Source organism: Ambystoma mexicanum, chromosome 5p (genome assembly GCF_040938575.1).
Source record: "Ambystoma mexicanum isolate Mex_15411 chromosome 5p, UKY_AmexF1_1, whole genome shotgun sequence".
Classification (NCBI taxonomy): Eukaryota; Metazoa; Chordata; class Amphibia; order Caudata; family Ambystomatidae; genus Ambystoma; species Ambystoma mexicanum.
The window spans coordinates 843,349,793-843,367,270 of record NC_090930.1 but is presented as its reverse complement, the minus strand read 5'-3'; the positions used below and the strand labels follow the sequence as shown (position 1 = coordinate 843,367,270).

At 48.7% G+C, this 17,478-nt stretch overlaps 1 protein-coding gene across 1 annotated transcript in view; it reads right to left on the bottom strand.

Annotated features, from left to right (window-relative positions):
* The window catches only part of GPR141 (G protein-coupled receptor 141), a 299,560-nt gene that overhangs the window by 124,598 nt on the left and 157,484 nt on the right, over positions 1–17,478 (bottom strand). Inside the window, exon 2 of the mRNA XM_069613269.1 lies at positions 13,470–13,598. Within this exon, the coding sequence (XP_069469370.1) occupies positions 13,470–13,590 (121 nt within the window). The 5' untranslated portion in view covers positions 13,591–13,598. The remainder of the gene's footprint in view (positions 1–13,469; positions 13,599–17,478) is intronic.

Sequence of the window (17,478 nt, the reverse complement as noted above, 5' to 3'; positions counted from 1 at the left end):
TGGGGGACATGAGTTGGACATGAGTGGGGGCCTGCTGGCAGGTGCCCCACAGTGCTGGGGGGTGGGGGTCCAGGGGGACATGAGTTGGGGGCCTGGTGGAGGGTGCCCTGCACTGCTGGGGGGTGGGGGTGATGGGGGACATGAGTTGGACATGAGTGGGGGCCTGCTGGCAGGTGCCACACAGTGCTGGGGGGTGGGGGTGCAGGGGGACATGAGTTGGGGGCCTGGTGGAGGGTGCCCCTGGATGCTGGGGGGTGGGGGTGCAGGGGGACATGAGTTGGGGGCCTGGTGGAGGGTGCCCTGCACTGCTGGGGGGTGGGGGTGCAGGGGGACATGAGTGGGGCCTGGTGGAGGGTGCCCCTGGATGCTGGGGGGGTTGGGGTGCAGGGTGACATGTGTTGGGGGCCTGGTGGAGGGTGCCCTGCACTGCTGGGGGGTGGGGGTGCAGGGGGACATGAGTGGGGGCTTGGTGGAGGGTGCCCCTGGATGCTGGGGGGTGGGGGTGCAGGGGGACATGAGTTGGGGGCCTGGTGGAGGGTGCCCTGCACTGCTGGGGGATGGAGGTGCTGGGGGACATGAGTTGGACATGAGTGGGGGCCTGCTGGCAGGTGCCCCACAGTGCTGAGGGGTGGGGGTGCAGGGGGACATGAGTGGGGGCCTGGTGGAGGGTGCCCTGCACTGCTGGGGGGTGGGGGTGCTGGGGGACATGAGTTGGACATGAGTGGGGGCCTGCTGGCAGGTGCCCCACAGTGCTGGGGGGTGGGGGTCCAGGGGGACATGAGTTGGGGGCCTGGTGGATGGTGCCCTGCACTGCTGGGGGGTGGGGATGCTGGGGGACATGAGTTGGACATGAGTGGGGGCCTGCTGGCAGGTGCCACACAGTGCTGGGGGGTGGGGGTGCAGGGGGACATGAGTTGGGGGCCTGGTGGAGGGTGCCCTGCACTGCTGGGGGTGGGGGTGCTGGGGGACATGAGTTGGACATGAGTGGGGGCCTGCTGGCAGGTGCCCCACAGTGCGGGGGGGTGGGGGTGCAGGGGGACATGAGTGGGGGCCTGGTGGAGGGTGCCCCACAGTGCTGGGGGGTGGGGGTGCAGGGGGACCTGAGTTGGGGGCCTGGTGGAGGGTGCCCTGCACTGCTGAGGGGTGGGGGAGCAGGGGGACATGAGTTGGACATGAGTGGGGGCCTGCTGGCAGGTGCCCCACAGTGCTGGGGGATGGGGGTGCAGGGGGACATGCGTCGGACATGAGTGGGGGCCTGCTGGCAGGTGCCCCACAGTGCTGGCGGGTGGGGGTGCAGGGGGACATGAGTGGGGGCTTGGTGGAGGGTGCCTCTGGATGCTGGGGGGTGGGGGTGCAGTGGGACATGAGTTGGGGGCCTGGTGGAGGGTGCCCTGCACTGCTGGGGGGTGGGGGTGCTGGGGGACATGAGTTGGACATGAGTGGGGGCCTGCTGGCTGGTGCCCCACAGCGCTGGGGGGTGAGGGTGCAGGGGGACATGAGTGGGGGCCTGGTGGAGGGTGCCCTGCACTGCTGGGGGGTGGGGGTGCAGGGGGACATGAGTGGGGGCCTGGTGGAGGGCGCCCTGCACTGCTGGGGGGTGTGGGTGCTGGGGGACATGAGTTGGACATGAGTGGGGGCCTGCTGGCAGGTGCCCCACAGTGCTGGGGGGTGGGAGTGCAGGGGGACATGAGTGGGGGCTTGGTGGAGGGTGCCCCTGGATGCTGGGGGGTGGGGTTGCAGAGGGTCATGAGTTGGGGGCCTGGTGGAGGATGCCCTGCACTGCTGGGGGGTGGGGGTGCTGGAGGACATGAGTTGGACATGAGTGGGGGCCTGCTGGCAGGTGCCCCACAGTACTGGGGGGTGGGGGTGCTGGGGGACATGAGTGGGGGCTTGGTGGAGTGTGCCCCTGGATGCTGAGGGGTGGGGGTGCAGGGTGTCATGAGTGGGGGCCTGGTGGAGTGTGCCCCTGGATGCTGGGGGGTGGGGTGCAGGACATGAGTGGGGGCCTGGTGGAGGGTGCCCTGCACTGCTGGGGGGTGGGGGAGCTGGGGGACATGAGTGGGGGTGCAGGGTAGTCCCCCGTGGTGTGGGCTGCCTGCAGGGACCGTGGAGGTTGTAGAGCGAACACCTGGGAGGACCCAAACGGCCAATTCACGTGTAGTACTCCACGGAACCCCTGGAATACACGTACCCTGCTGAATTCACATGTGTAACTTCCCGCGCACCCCGAAATACACGTACCCAGGACATTTGCGTGTGGAACTTCCAGCGCACCCCTGATATACACGTACCCTGATGGAATCGCATGTGAAACTTCCCGCGCACCCCTGAAATACACGTACCCTGCTGAATTCGCGTGTGAAACTTCCCGCGCACCCCAGTAATACACGTACCACGCTCACACAGGGCCAATCGCGTGTGAAACTTCCCGCGCACCCCAGTAATACACATACCCTGCTGAATTCACGTGTGTAACTTCCCGCGCACCCCGGAATACACGTACCCAGGACATTCGCGTGTGGAACTTCCAGCACACCCCTGATTTACACGTACCCTGTTGGAATTGCGTGTGGAACTTTCCGCGCACCCCTGAAATACACGTACCCTGCTGAATTCACGTGTGTAACTTCCCGCGCACCCTGGAATACACGTACCCAGGACATTCGCGTGTGGAACTTCCAGCGCACCCCTGATATACACGTACCCTGATGGAATCTCGTGTGGAATTTTCCGCGCACCCCTGAAATACACGTACCCTGCTGAATTCACGTGTGTAACTTCCCGCGCACCCCGAAATACACGTACCCAGGACATTCGCGTGTGGAACTTCCAGCGCACCCCTGGAAAACACGTACCCAGCTGAAATCGCGTGTGAAACTTCCCGCACACCCCTGATATACACGTACCCTGATGGAATCGCGTGTGGAAATTTCCGCGTACCCCTGAAATACACGTACCCTGATGAATTCACGTGTGTAACTTCCTGCGCACCCCGAAATACACGTACCCAGGACATTCGCGTGTGGAACTTCCAGCGCACCCCTGGAATACACGTACCCAGCTGAATTCACGTGTGAAACTTCCCGCGCACCCCAGTAATACACGTACCACGCTCGCACAGGACCAATCGCGTGTAAAACTTCCAGCGCACCCCAGTAATACACGTACCCAGCTGAAAACAAGTGAGGAACTTCCCGCGCACCCCAGTGATACACGTACCCCGCTTGCCGTGCTGGTACAGGGTTAGCGCAGCACTTTGCGCTGGATTGGGGATTTTGATGGCTTTTCCCTGCGCAAGGGGCGTTCTTGGGGGCGTAACTGGCGCTGATGCAGGGTCGCTGCGCCACTGTGCGCCACGGATGGTTTTGGTGGCTGGAATCCATGAATACGCTGTGCGAGGAAATGTATTTTAGCGCACGCAGCTGGCGCAGGGATTCGCACGCGCACACTGTGCGCCAGCCGCGTGCGCCACTTGTGCGCTGAATTCTATGAATTACCCCCAATATGCAGTGTCAATACAAGAGGTACAGAATGCTTAAGTTTCTGGTTGACAAGTAACAGTCAATGCATAAAGTAATTATTCTGGTTAGGGCTGAGACGCATGTCACAGAGTGAACTGGTTGTTATGGTTCATTCATTCACATTGAAAAGCCATGTTTTTAACAGTTTCTTGAATAACTGGTGAGAGGGTTCATCTCTGATAAAGGGTGGAAGGGTATTCCATAACTTCGGGCCAACACAGCAAAGCTATGACCCCCTGCCTTGGTTCTTTGGTAGCGGGGGACGAAGAGAAATGGGTTGTTACTAGATCTAAGGACTCTGATGCTCTTTTTTTTATAAGCAATGGTATTGTTCAGGTGGGTGGGGGCTGTATTATTGATGCACTTATGTGTGATACAGAGTGTTTTGGAGGAGATTCTGGCTTTGATAGGGAGCCAATGGACATCCCTTCTGATCTTTGTGATATGATCTGATTTTTTTTAAGCCTAAAGCTGCTCGCAGAGCTTTATTTTGTAGTAGGAGTTTGGCAATGTTGGTATTGGAGGCACCTAGCATGAGTGTGTTACAGTAATCTAACTTAGTTAAAATTAGCGCCCTCGCTGGAGTAAAGCAATTTTGTGTGGTCAGGAATTTACGACTCAGTGCAATGAGCTTAGAGGTGTATGACGTGGTTGAAGAGAGTGCGTTGACATGTTTGGTCAGTGTTAGGTTGGTGTCGAAGTAAACTCCTAGCATTTTGGCTTGGTTGGGGATGGGTATGGGTGTGCCGTCAATAGTTATGGAATTGTAGTCTTTGTGGAGAGTTTTAGTTTTTTCTGGAGAACCCACGATGAGGATCTCCGTCTTTTCATCGTTTTAGACAAAGTCTATTGTTTGCCATCCAACTTTGGATAATAGCATAAATTGTGTTGACTGTGATTGTGTCTTGCCCATGGTTACCCGTAATTGGTATAAGAATCTGTGTATCGTCGGCAAAATTCGTATAGATCACTCCCATGGCATCTAGTGCTGCAAAGAGTAACTTAGTGGATGCATTATAGAGCGTAGGAGATAGGCAAGAGCTCCTATCGAGACTCGGATAGGGTCGGCTGCTTCCTTACCAATGCTTACTCTGGAGGTGCGGTCAGATAGGAATGATTTGACCCAGTGTGTAGCTTCTTCTGAGAAATTGAAGTTGGTCTGTAGAGTATTGCATAGTTTTTCGTGGTCCAACAGATCGAATGCGGCAGATAAGTCTAATAATAGTAGGATGCTGGGGTTTCCGTAATCCCTCATAATATCCATTTGGATTTTTTCCAAAAGTTCAGTTTCGGTACTATGGTTAGACTGAAAGCCAGATTGTCTGGCCCCTAGGAGGTGGTTCTCTTCCAAGTAGTTTTGAATTTGGGAATAGGTTATTTTATCGATTATTTTGAGTAGAAAGGGGACAGTGGTTATGGGGCGGTAGTTAGTGGGGATTGCCGGGTCAATGGAAGTGAATGAGGCATTGGCAAATTCAGTGATGATAGGTGATGATGTGGGAGCGCATAACTTGACAAGGTTAGCTGGGAAGCAGTTTCCTTTACAATTAGAAGCTTTGAGTTTAGAGATGGTATCAAGAACTTGCTTTTGGCTGACCTGAGCAAATTTAAAGGCTGATGTTGGGTTTCTTGGTTCAAGTTCCAGTGCTAGTGTGGGGGATTTTTTTGCTAACCAGTGTTTTTTTTTGGCTATGATTTTGTTTTGGAGGGTGTCAATTTTAGAAGCCAGTGCATTTTGTATAGTAGTACATCATGCTTTGCTAGTATTTGTGGGGACGGTTGAGGGAATGGGATTTTCCAGTTCTTTCAAGATGGTGAAGAGTTCTTTGGTGTTTGAGGCAGCATTATTAATGTATGTATTGAGAGCATTAGCTTTTTGTTCAATTAAGGTAGATTTGTATGCTAGGGTGGCTTTGCCCAACGCCTTTACCGAGTCTATAGTTCTGTTTTTTGTGTCGAGATGTTCCAACGCTCTTTTGTTGTGCCTTAAGGTAGTGAGGTGGGTATGGTAGGAGTCTGCGAGGCAGTTAGGGTCTATATCTAGGCAGTTTTGTGAGGCAAGTGCAGTCTAGCAGGATAGGTGTGATAATGTCTGCTGAGAAGTTCTTTGTATTTCTTTTCAATGGGGTTAAGGGGTGTCTTGTCTTTAATCACTAGCCTTGTGTGAAGATTTGGAAACAGATGAGGTGGTGATCAGACCAATTGATGGCTGAGATAGACTCGATGGTTAAGCTTACATTGTACTGCACTGTACGTACTGCTGTCAGCCTGTGGCCTGACCGCCCTCCATGTGTTTTATCATAAGCACTGCCAAGGAACGATCTGGTTAGAAATTATCAAAACTTTGCTCTTGTGCAAAAAAACAAAGAGCAAATTAATCTAGAACTAATTTCTGAAGTATACAAAACATGGCATGGTGCAAACAGGTTTAGCCCCAATCCCTATTTTAAAAAAATGGTTCACTGGGGTTAAAATGAAAGAAAATGTATTGTTTTAGATATTTGCTGTCTAACTTCAAATGTAGTAAACACGTTTATGTCATGTAACAAACTAGTGCACACATCAGTCGGATTTTTTTGTCCTAGTGCAAAGTACTTTTCTTTTTACATAATACGTATTGTTGTAAAACTTGTTTGCTCCATTCCATATTAAGCATTTGCCCAAGTTTAGCACTGGTGGAGATGTTAGATACTGTGGCCCTTCAAACAAGGTAAGTACTACATCTCTGCCAAACCAGAAAATAAAAGACCCTGTCCATACTTAAAGCGGAACAAAATAAAGTCCTGAATCTGCCCTAAAGTGCAGTAGGCTAGTCTTGCTGCTTTCCATGAGTCTACTGACTGACGCACATCAAATATGAAAGTTTAAATGAAAAACAATTATAGCTCTTTTTTATCTGTAAGTGGGTTTTGAACCTGGTTGAACAGTTTGATGTTCTTCCATAGACTAATTCCTTAACCTGGATATTATGTTGTGCAGGAAACGACGACCGTGCATTTAGAGTACAATTCATTGCTGACTGGTTCACAGTTACAGGTGGAAATTATCTGTGAATTAAATGCAAACATAAGTGTCACGCTCCATTAGTCAGAGTGAGCACCGAACAAATGCATGGCTCTGCAGCGTGACAGAAGCCATTTTGCAAATATCGGCTGGCGTGTGAGAGGAGAAAGGGAAAGGGAAGATGGTAAGGAGAGGAAGCAAACAGGGGGAGAATAATGGTGAGAGAGTGGCGTGGCCCCCCAAAGATGATTTTGGTTACTGAGAGGGAGAGGCCAGAAGTGATACTCTGCACAAGATGTGAATCACTGAAGAGTCGAAGTGGGGCAAGAGAATGCGAAATCAAGAGAACAAAGTATGATGAGGATTGAGGAATGCTTTTTGATGCAATATTTGAAACATAGAAAATGAACCAAATAATATGCAAACCGTATAAAGGAAGGCGCCAAAACTGTGGGGAAAGGGCAGGAAGAGAAGAAAAAAAGTTAAAAGGGAGCTATAAGGAAGGGAGAGAACGAGGCCCTAGCTTCTTCTCCACGTCCAGCCAGCTGTCCCCCTGCGCTGCCTCTAAGTGTTCCCAGTGCCCAGGCCGCTGACTGAAGCATGTGGCACACACAGTCCACACAGAACACAAAGGAAAATGCTCCTCAAGCCCACACCAAGGCTCTAGAGGGGCTGGCTGCCACTGTGAGACAGCCAAGGGATCCTGTCACAAGTTTAAGCCTCATACCTACTCTCACTGGTAGAGTTTCCTCAGATGACCACCAGAGCCTAACTTGCCTCACACTCCCTTCTGTGATGCTGCGCACCTTTTCCAGCCTTCAGCTTGAAAGTCGGTATTTACAATCGATACTGCCAGTGTTGCCTGTTACATTTCGGGGCAGTTTGCCACAGTGTAAGACTGAGACTTCATGAGTGACGTGGGGGCCTGAAAATCACAATGTTCACAGTATTTGGTTGAATTGGCTGCAGCTGACACCATATAGAATGTTCTAGTAACCTTGTCTCTGTAAATCTCTGCTTTGGTTAAGTTTTGAAGCCTGGGTCATTAGCACTTCAAATGGCAATTTGCTTTTCAATGTTTAATACTCCGTGCGTACCTATGCCCAAGTAAACTGAGACACAAACTAAATCTATTTTTAAAAGATTTAAAACATGGTCTGGTTCATGTCTGCTTCTTTGACAAGCATAAACCATGTTCACATTTGTGTGTAAATTACAAGTTTTGCACATTATGCATATCTGCAAGATGCATGTCTGTGCCAAACAATGCTCTCAGGCAAGTGACTTTATCACCCAGTCCCATCTAGGGTGTGTCTGTCTTGAAGGTAGCACAACCAATAGGGCAGCTTGCCCAAGTTGCCCAATGTGAATCATAAACATTTCACTCCTTTTAAGTTAACATTGTATTGCAATGTGGTATCTGAAGTCTTCCATGTATAGTGCAGAGATGCTGAATGACATGAGCTACACATGCCAGAGTCCGCAAAACATGATCTGAGAACTGTTCTTCATTAGTAGCTTTATTGGTTGGGAGAGCTTTCCTATTAACCATTTTGTTGCTTTCGGATTACTACTGTGCAGCAGAAGCGACATTTACTTCTGCCACTGTGCTCCTCAGATGGTGTCAGTGGCACATGTTTGTAGATGAAAGCCCGTACGCCTTAGGGCCTCCTGTGTTTTATACATTCATTAAATTAAATTAATGACATTTAAATAATCACAGACATATTCTGGGGGGATAAATGCCATTATATCCCCCTACTTAACATTGTGGGGGGATTTGTCCCCCTGTTCCCCCATGTCCTACGCCCATGAGCACATCGACGTAATAACACTTATCTTTGCTTTAACCATGATGCGCAGTTACTGTCCATCAAGAGTAAAGCAAACATGATTTGGCTAGACTGGCCTACATTATGGGCCGGCCTTAGGCGTGGGCACCATAGCCTCCACCATGGCAGCATGGGGGAACCTTTATAAAGCTCCTTTGTGCTGGCATGGTAGCAGTCGTGGCGCCCTACGTAAAACAAAAGGCTGCCTCATGCTTGCTCTCCAGTGGCGCCTTACATAGGTGAAAAGGACCCAACTCATAAGAAGAGCTTCTCACTTACTTTGGGCGCTGCTGTTGTGTCAGCAGGGTGAGGGGCTTTCCTATTACAAAGGATACTGCTGCCATGACATCTCGGGGGAGCCTTTCCGGGGCTTCCCCGAGCCGGCATGGTTTAGGCACCCTGTTTAAATTAAAATTACCTCGCTCTCAAGCTGGGTGCCCTAGCAGAGGAGCGGGGGCCTTTCATTTGAATAGGGCACCACTGCCATGCCAGCTTTTGAAAGGCTTGCCCCAATTAAGTGAAAAGTTCTCTGCTCCAGTCCTGGAGCGTAAGCTTTTCACTTTAATTGGGATCAGCTGCCACACCAGCACGGGGCAACCTTTGAAACGCTTCCCAGAGCTGGTGTGGTGATGGTGCACTACTTAAGTGAAAAAAGTCCCTATTCCTGTGTTGGAGGAGGGAGCTTTTCCCTGAAATACAGTGCTGCTGCCCAAAAATAAAATACCGTTGGCTCCCCCTTCTCCTTGTGGGAGGAGGGAGGCGGGGCCGACTTCATGGCCAACCCTTGCATTTTGCATAAAAGAAAATAGCATTTTGGGAACATAAGAATGTCCTATGTTCCCAAAAAGCTCTTTGCGATAATGCAATATGCATTTTTCAAATTTATAATTGTGCGCATTCATATTAAGAAGGCACCTCCTACCCGGCATGGTGGCAGCACCCTATTTAAGTGGAAAGTTCCCCGCTCCTGTGTTGGAGAGGGGAGCTTTTCGCTGCTGCCCAAAAATAAAATACTCTGTGCTCCCCCCTTTTCCTTGGGGGAGAAGGGCAGGGACGAGGGTCGTTTCCAAACCTGCCATTTTGCATAAAAGCGAATAGCATTTTGGGAATTTAAAAGTTTCTTATTCTTCCAAAAGGATGTTTGCATTTATGCAAAATGCATGTTTCAAATTTAAAATTGCCCACAATTTTAAATTTGAAATAGGTCTGTGATACTGATTCAGCAAAAAATCCTTTTGAGTGAGTAATGAAAGTTGGACTCTGCTGTTTTTATTGGTCACAATACTCACCCCAACAAAAATAATGTCTGTAAATTGCAAGACATAGATACCAATTTGGACATCTTTTGAACAAGATGTGAGGCTGGCTGTTTCTCTATTCAGTCTCATGTCAAGTCTTCTGGAGCAGTTGTGGGAGTTTTCAGGGTCAGCCCTGGTCCTCAGTGCAGAACGGCTTCCCATGCTGGGAGCTTTTCTTTTACATAGGGCGCCTCCCTGAGCTGGCATGGTGGTGGAGCCAGCCTCAATTTATTTTTGAAGGGTGGCTGAATGACAGTTTTAAAAGCTTGTCATTGTAGGGATAGAATATTGATATTGCCTCGGTGGGCTTTTGTCCCATGCCACTGTTAATGTTAATGTTAAAGGATATTTGTACTGCACACTATCACCTCCGGAGTGGTCCCCTGGCGCCCTGGCGGTTCTGAAAAGGAAGGGCGGGGTGAGTTAGTGGGAACAAGCAGGAAAAGTCCAAGATAGCAGTGATTTGCTGTTGGCTGCCTCAGCCAGGTGGGTCTGTTGGCTGGTTTTGGGGTGCTTTCCATTCGGTAGCCATCATGTGTTGTTGTGCAAGTCTATGTGTGGTTTGTTTTGTTGTTGCAGTGTAGTGAAGTTTGTTGTGCTATAGAGTTGTGGTTGTGTATGTTTAGAGTTTGAGAGGTGTATGCAGAGGGTTGAAATTGTTAGTGGGTTAGTTATTGACATCACTGTTTAGATGGTGTGCTAAATGTCTACATCCTTTCTAGATGTGGCACGTGAAATATCCCTGCATTTCTATCTAGATTCGGTACTGGCTAACATTCACAATTTCATCTAAGTGTGGCACATACTATCATTCGCAATTTCATCAAAGTGTGGCAAATGCTATCACACACATTTCTATCTCGATGCGACGCGGGCCAAAGTTCATGATTCAATCCAAGTGTAACGCATGATGACATTTGCAATTTCATCGAAGTGTGACGCAAGATGACATTCTCAATTTCATCGAAGTGTAGCACATGCTAATATTCGCAATTTCATCTAAGTGTGGTACATGGTGTCATAGACATTTCTATCTAGATGCGACGCAGGCTACAGGTCACAATATCATCTAAGTGTGGCACATGCTATCATACGCATTTCTATTTCGATGTGACGCAGGCTGATGCTCATGATTCAATCCAAGTGTAGCACATGCTAACATTCACAATTTTCATCTAAGTGTGGCACATGCTGTCATACACATTTCTATCTAGATGCAACGCGGGCTAAAGTTCACTATTTCATCTAAGTGTGGCGCAGGTTATAGTTCACTATTTCATCTAAGTAAGGCGCAGGTTAAAGTTAAGAAGCACAATCAGGGCGAGCTGGATTGTATTTCGCAATTCAACCTGAAGTGTTAGTTAATACATGGTTTTCACACACAAAAACACTTCACGCAAACCACTATTTCTTGTGGAAACTTTCTATTATATTCGTGCCAATTACTGTGTGGCCTCAATAACTTTTTCTTCAGGGATAGCCCTCACAGCATGTGCAGGCTTCCGTCCTTAGGTGTGGTGTGGTGGTGTCTCCTCTCCACCTGATGGTGAGGGTTGTAGGGATCCTGTCCCTGGTACTGTGGTGTTTCGGCTGTTAACCACGTACTTATTGGTAATGATTGTTGCAGGTCAGTGTCTCAGAACACTGGGGCCAAATTTATAAGAGGAACTATTTTCCATGGGTGACAGACCCATTATTCTTTAATTGACCTTCATGGAAGTGTGTGGACCCCAAGACTTAGATCACTTGCTTGGTTTAAAAATGTACATTCACATAGATATATATGTGTGTGAAGGGGTATAATTCACCCGTGAAAGATTAACCGCTTGTCTGTTATTGAGGGCTCCATCACGCCATTTCCTTTACCGGCTGAAGCAGCTCTGGTGCTGCAAAATTACGTTCTATTGCAGCACCGGAAGTAGCTGCTTCAGCCGGTAGAGGAAATTCTAAGAGAAGCAGCAGTGTGTAGATCCATCACTGTGACAGAGCTTGAATGAATCAATTAAAACAATGTGGTTGTCGAGGTCCAGGGGCTTCTCTGTCGATACAAATTTGGAGTTTCAGCACAGCAGCAGGGCTTCACCGGGCAAATCAACGGTGCAGGGGTTGCAGCAGGTCTTCTCTTCAAGTTCTTCTTCGGATTCCTTCGTCCAGTGGTCGACTCTGCCTTCCAAGCCAAAAAGCCTCGCCTTTCTTGCAGTTTTCTCCCATTCATTCCAGCCCAGCTGTCAGTCACCCAGCAGGGTGGCTGTCCGCGCCGGACAGTCAGCTGGCCAATCACCACAGAGTGCATTCCTGTCTCCGAGGAGACTAAGCACAGGGAGTTTCTGGCACATTCCTCGCTTCCTGCCCGCGCCAGATATCCTGGAGCCAGAGGCGGGCCTCACTCATGAATCCCGCCAAAGGCAAAATGAACAAAGGGACCAAACCTGGTTTGGCGCACAGAGTAAATCTCAAGAAGGACCTTTCCACAAAGAAATGGTGAAAAAAGAAGACCAGGGCCATTTTGAAAAAAATGACACTGATGGGTGCTTTACCGTGGCTGCGAACGCGGCTTGCAGTAAAATCCCACCATGGTAGTAAAATGTAAACCAGTGCCACCAGCCATTCGGTGAGGAAAGGGTAACATAACATTGTTACATGAGAAGCTAGACAAAGGGGATACTAAGTAAACCCTCCAGCACCCTATTGTAAGATAGTGTGTGGTGGGTCTAGAAAGTTACAAATGCAACTAAAGTCAATTTCACTTCACTACTCTGGGAAACAGTAGTTTATCCCAGAGAAGGTATTTAAACCTTTGGGAAATCTGAAAGACTTCCCTGTGTCACAGCACTGAAGGTGCCGTGTGACACAATGTAAAAGATGATGCCTATGGAGTTTGTCAGACTCCACAACCAAAAGAAGCACAGAGTACAAAATCACATTAAAATACACCAGAGAGTGGGAAAAAGAGTCGTACTCACTCCAGGTTAAAAAGAAATCAAGTCCTCAAAATCCAGCAAAGTTGCTGGGGGTCTCTAAGGTAGAGGGAATTAGCACATTTCTGAGAATTCACCCTAACAAATCTTTTCTTAGAAAAGGGTATGCTGCTGACAACGAAGAAAGCCTATCAGAGTTAGAAATAGCAGGTTAGTGGGTCAATTTTAACCATCAACCAACCATAACTCGAATCTTGTTTAAATCTATGACTGCAACAAGCAGGTGAAGATTACCTATACAATATATGTATACCTATATAATGTAACGTAGTGCAAAGTGGTCTCTATACCGCACCTCTACCATTTTGGAGGCCTTGTTGATGAAGGTTGGGGTTCTTAGAACGATAGAGAAGGATGCATGTGTGAAACTGGACGTTTTGATGAGTGCAGGCCAGAAATATCAGAGACCTGAGTTTTGGTGTGGTTTTTTATGATTAATAGTGATGACACCTTGTTATGTGTGTTATCAGGAGGTGAGATCCCAAGATCTGATAAATCACAGCGCTGCAAGAGACCGGTTTAGGCACTGGCTTGGGGTGGGGGTGAGGGGGTCACAGGATTAAGGATGTGAGCTTTGGCATAGCTCCCTCATGGTGAATGGTAAATCTGTAGGCATGAAGATGCCATGTACGAAACAGTCTGTGTGTGTAGTGTAAGGTGGTAAGAGCAGGTGAAGTTGGGAAGAAAATGAGGTTTGTGACTAGTGACAACACTGAGATAATGTGCATTCAATCATATATTTTGGTACCTATGTTAATGTGTGTTATAGCTCCTTGGTCATACATGCAGAACCATGCTTTCACTAGTAGCACCACAAATGTAAGACGTAGTACTCACCTCCTGCAATGGAATATATAGAGTTCTGGTTCTGGTAAAGGTGATGTTGGCCAGAAGACTGGTGAGAAAGTCCACTTGTCAAGTTGGACAGGAACGGAAGCTTTGGTACTGCTTCATCCATGGCAAAAGCTAGACACATGGGAACAGAAACAACATTTAGTACTAAAATCTAATCCATCCAATACTGCCAATCTAGTATTTGTGTTTGTGTTGTTTATTTTGCAAGCATAAATCTTGCCTTGTAGGCAGATGGAGCGTTGAACAGTACAGGGTTACATCTTACTTGCAGGCACTGACAATTGAGTTATTTACACATATTGAAAGACTTAAGTGAAAATGTCGATCGCAAAGTAAAAGGTATGGAGTTTTCGAAACGTGGGACCGCAACAGAGAAAGTCTGCCCTGTGCCCGAGTTTTTCTAGCTGTAGGCATTGATGCAATACTCTCATTACATGAGGCGCTAGCAGTTCGAGTTTAGAAGAAAGATTTGGGAGCTAACATAATATCTATGTTTGTAAACCAAACATCTCAATATAAACAGGGTTCTAGATTTTAAGGGCAGCCAGGGAAGGGCAGACAAGATGGGAGATGTTGTCGAACTTTTTATCTCCCTCGCTGAATAGAAACACTTTTTATCTCCCTGGCTGAATAGAAAGAGGGCCTACGAGGACGTAGGATCTTGTCGCAGATGCCAGTTAGTCATGTATTTTCTCCATCAATGCAGCACTTAAAAGTGAGTGACCAACCAAATGGAGAAACTTCAAGGCGAGACAACTGTTATAGAAGGCTGAGCTGGCACTGGGCAGGCAGGGCCATCTTGGACACGTGACGTTTAGGAAAGTGTAGTATCAGTGCATCAAACAACCAAAGGGTCAACTTCAACACCGTTGTCAATTACACACGTGCATTGTTAAATGGCTTCATGCAGTCTATCAAAACAAAAAAAGGTGATGGCTGGAAGGTTTGGAATACACCTTAACCTCTGGCATTGCTCTGGGCAACCTTCCAGACGATCACTTCTTGTGTTTTGCTAAAGTCACCCCAAGTGGGACTGGTATGCCCAGACGTGGGTTGCGTGCCTGCTGGGCCTGGAGACCCAAGCTGCTTCTCACTGATGAGGCCCAACAAGGCCGAAACATGTTTGGGGTTGCTTGTGCAGAATGGATGTGACCTAGCAGTTCATGCCGGACTACACCTTTTGGGGTGGGACCAAGCCTGATTTACATATGGTCTTTCCCCTTCTATAATGGCTTGGCAGGCAAAGAAGGGGGGGGGTTGCCCAGAGCAATGCCAGAGGTTAAAACGAATTCTAAACCTTCCAGCCATCACCTCTTGTGTTTTGCTAAAGTCACCCCGAATTGGCTATGCTGGGTCCGGAGATCAAAGCTACTCCTCGCCTCGCCAATGAGGCCCAACAAGGGACCCACCTGTAAGGCTGCATCAGATATTGAATGACAAATCTGACACTTGCTGTGGGCAGAGGGAACCTATATGTATGTCTGGTGGAATGCCCAAACTCCAGTACTATTAATTTTGGCCAGTCTCTCGACCACGTGCTGGAAAGACCAATCTGACGCCATAGGAGGCTTCTGCATTGCCTGTTAATAGCATCCAGATGGAGCCCTGCTACAAAATGGACCGTGAGTGAATCACCTTTTACACACATTTGGTTATGTAGAGTTTGGCAGATTCTGAGTATGGAGAAGCTAACCTGGGCATTGAGAGGGCTTTGGCCAAGTTCCAAACGGTCTGGGGCCCTTTCTTGGACTTTGCAAGCAAAGACTGGGATGCCTTATGTTGCTGGACAAGACTGCAAGCTATAGGCTTCTGTAACGCTCACCTGATTCTCGCAGAGGCGCCGGTCTTGACTGGGCGACTACCGTATCTTCAAAGGTGATGTGTAGCACCCGGTTGGCTCTTTGGGCTGGACCTCTGTGCACTGTATGCCTGACGTGTAGAGTAAGATGTCTTAGGTAAGTGAATGCCGAGCTCTCCATCTGCCTCGGGGCAGGGTGCTGTAACCAGTTTCTTCACTGGATAGGTAGCGCAGGCCTCTTGACTTCAGGGGACTGCTGTCCGTCGTTTACTGCACGAACGGTAAGTTTCGAGTCATTCAAATGTCTTTAAAGTCTTTAGTAATGATGTCTCTTGTTTTGCAGGGTTCCGGCAATGGCGGATGACGGGCTGAAGTGAGTTGAAGATGGAGCCCGTGTGATGAATAGAAGCGCCTGGAAGCACGTAAGTAAGCGCTTGTTGCCTGCTTCACTATGCGCTCTAACTGTCTTTTTATTTTGCAGGTACGAGTTCGGAGCGGCTGCAGGGTGCCGGAATACCCACTGGATTAGATGTGGAAAGGAGTAATGGCACGTGAGTATTAAAGTTCCCCAATGTCTTTAAACGCACCTTGTTTTGTCTTTCAGATGCGGGATGCAGCGCCGAGGGCCTCCGGAGCGTGCGAAGAGTTGGTAAACTTTTGTCTTTCAGATGCCGGAATGCTAACCTGTTCTTTCTTGTCTTTATAGGTGTTGCTGAAGACTGGATTCAGGATGGTAAGCCTTTGCCTTTAGATGCCGGAATGCTAACCTGTTGTTTCTTGTCTTTATAGGTGTTGCTGAAGACTGGATTCAGGATGGTAAGCCTTTTTCCTTAGGCCCAGGACCGGATGCAGAAGACACGATGAGCGTTCTGCTGCAGAGGTTGCAGAATAACGCAAAGCAAGATTCATCCACCGGGTGTGGTTTAAATAGCCTCCTGTAGTGCTTAGGTGTCTCCTTCCACAGCCACGCCTAAGTAAGAAAAGAGTTCCTGGTAAGAAAAGAGTTCCTGCCTTCCAGAAGAGTTCCAGTGTTCTGAATCTAGGGAGTGGCTCCAGCCCCACCCAACAGGAAAAGCAGTTCCAAACAGAAGAGGATCAGAGGCTCAACTGGCAGGCAAGTAAGCAGCATGGTCTGCTGAAGGTAAGTCCACCCAAGCATTATGAGCCCGGCGCTTCCAGCGCTGGGACTGGGCATATTTATGAGCCTGGTGCCACTGGCGCCAGGACTGGGTCCAAAAGGTCCCAATTGGGACTGGTTGGCACTCGGAACCTGGGTTATGGATCTGCTTCCAAGGGAGTTGGGAAAACCCTGACCTTTTGGAAGCAGAGATCATGACAGTACCCCCCCTCAAGGCCCCTCCCAAACCGGGCTTCTCCGGGGGTTTTGGCTAGTCAGGAAATGTTCGGTGAAATCTTTTGATTAGGCGAGGAGCGTGGACATATTCAGCAGGTTCCCAGGATCTCTCTTGGGGGCCGTAGCCTTTCCAGTCAATTAGGTAGAATAGTTTAGATTTGGAGATCTTGGAGTCCAGAATGCTTTTGACTTCAAACTCGAGTTCTCCATCCACTAGGATAGGTTTTGGAGATTTGGTTAGTCGGGTTTGAGGTTGCACGGGTTTTAATAGAGAGACGTGGAAGACCGGATGTATCTTCATGTGCGGGGGCAAGTCCAACTTGACCGCTACTGGGTTTACTATGGTAGTGATGGAATAGGGACCAAGGTATCTTGGGTTGAATGTGCGTGGCCCTTTTAGAGATAGATATTTGGTGGATAACCAGACTTGATCCCCTACTTGATAGTGAGGGGCTTCCTTCCGATGTTGATCTGCTCCTTTCTTGTATTGTTCTTTAGCCCTTTGAAGGTGAGTAACAGCTTCCTTAAAGGCTTGGGTGATTGTAGAATGCAGGTAGTCTACTGCTGGTGTTTCAAGATCTTGGAGGGGATCCAACTCCGAGGTTCGAGGGTGACTGCCGTACAAAAGAAAAAACGGGGTTTTCCCAGTTCCCGAATGGACAGAGTTATTGTAGGCATACTCGGCTATCCAAAGGATATCTTTCCAAGTTTTTTCAGTTTGTTGCAGCATGCAGCGTAAATACTGTTCCAGAGTTTGATTGGTCCTCTCGGTTTGTCCGTCGGTCTGAGGGTGGTGACTGGTCGATAGTCTCACATCAATTTGAGCCGACCGACAGCAA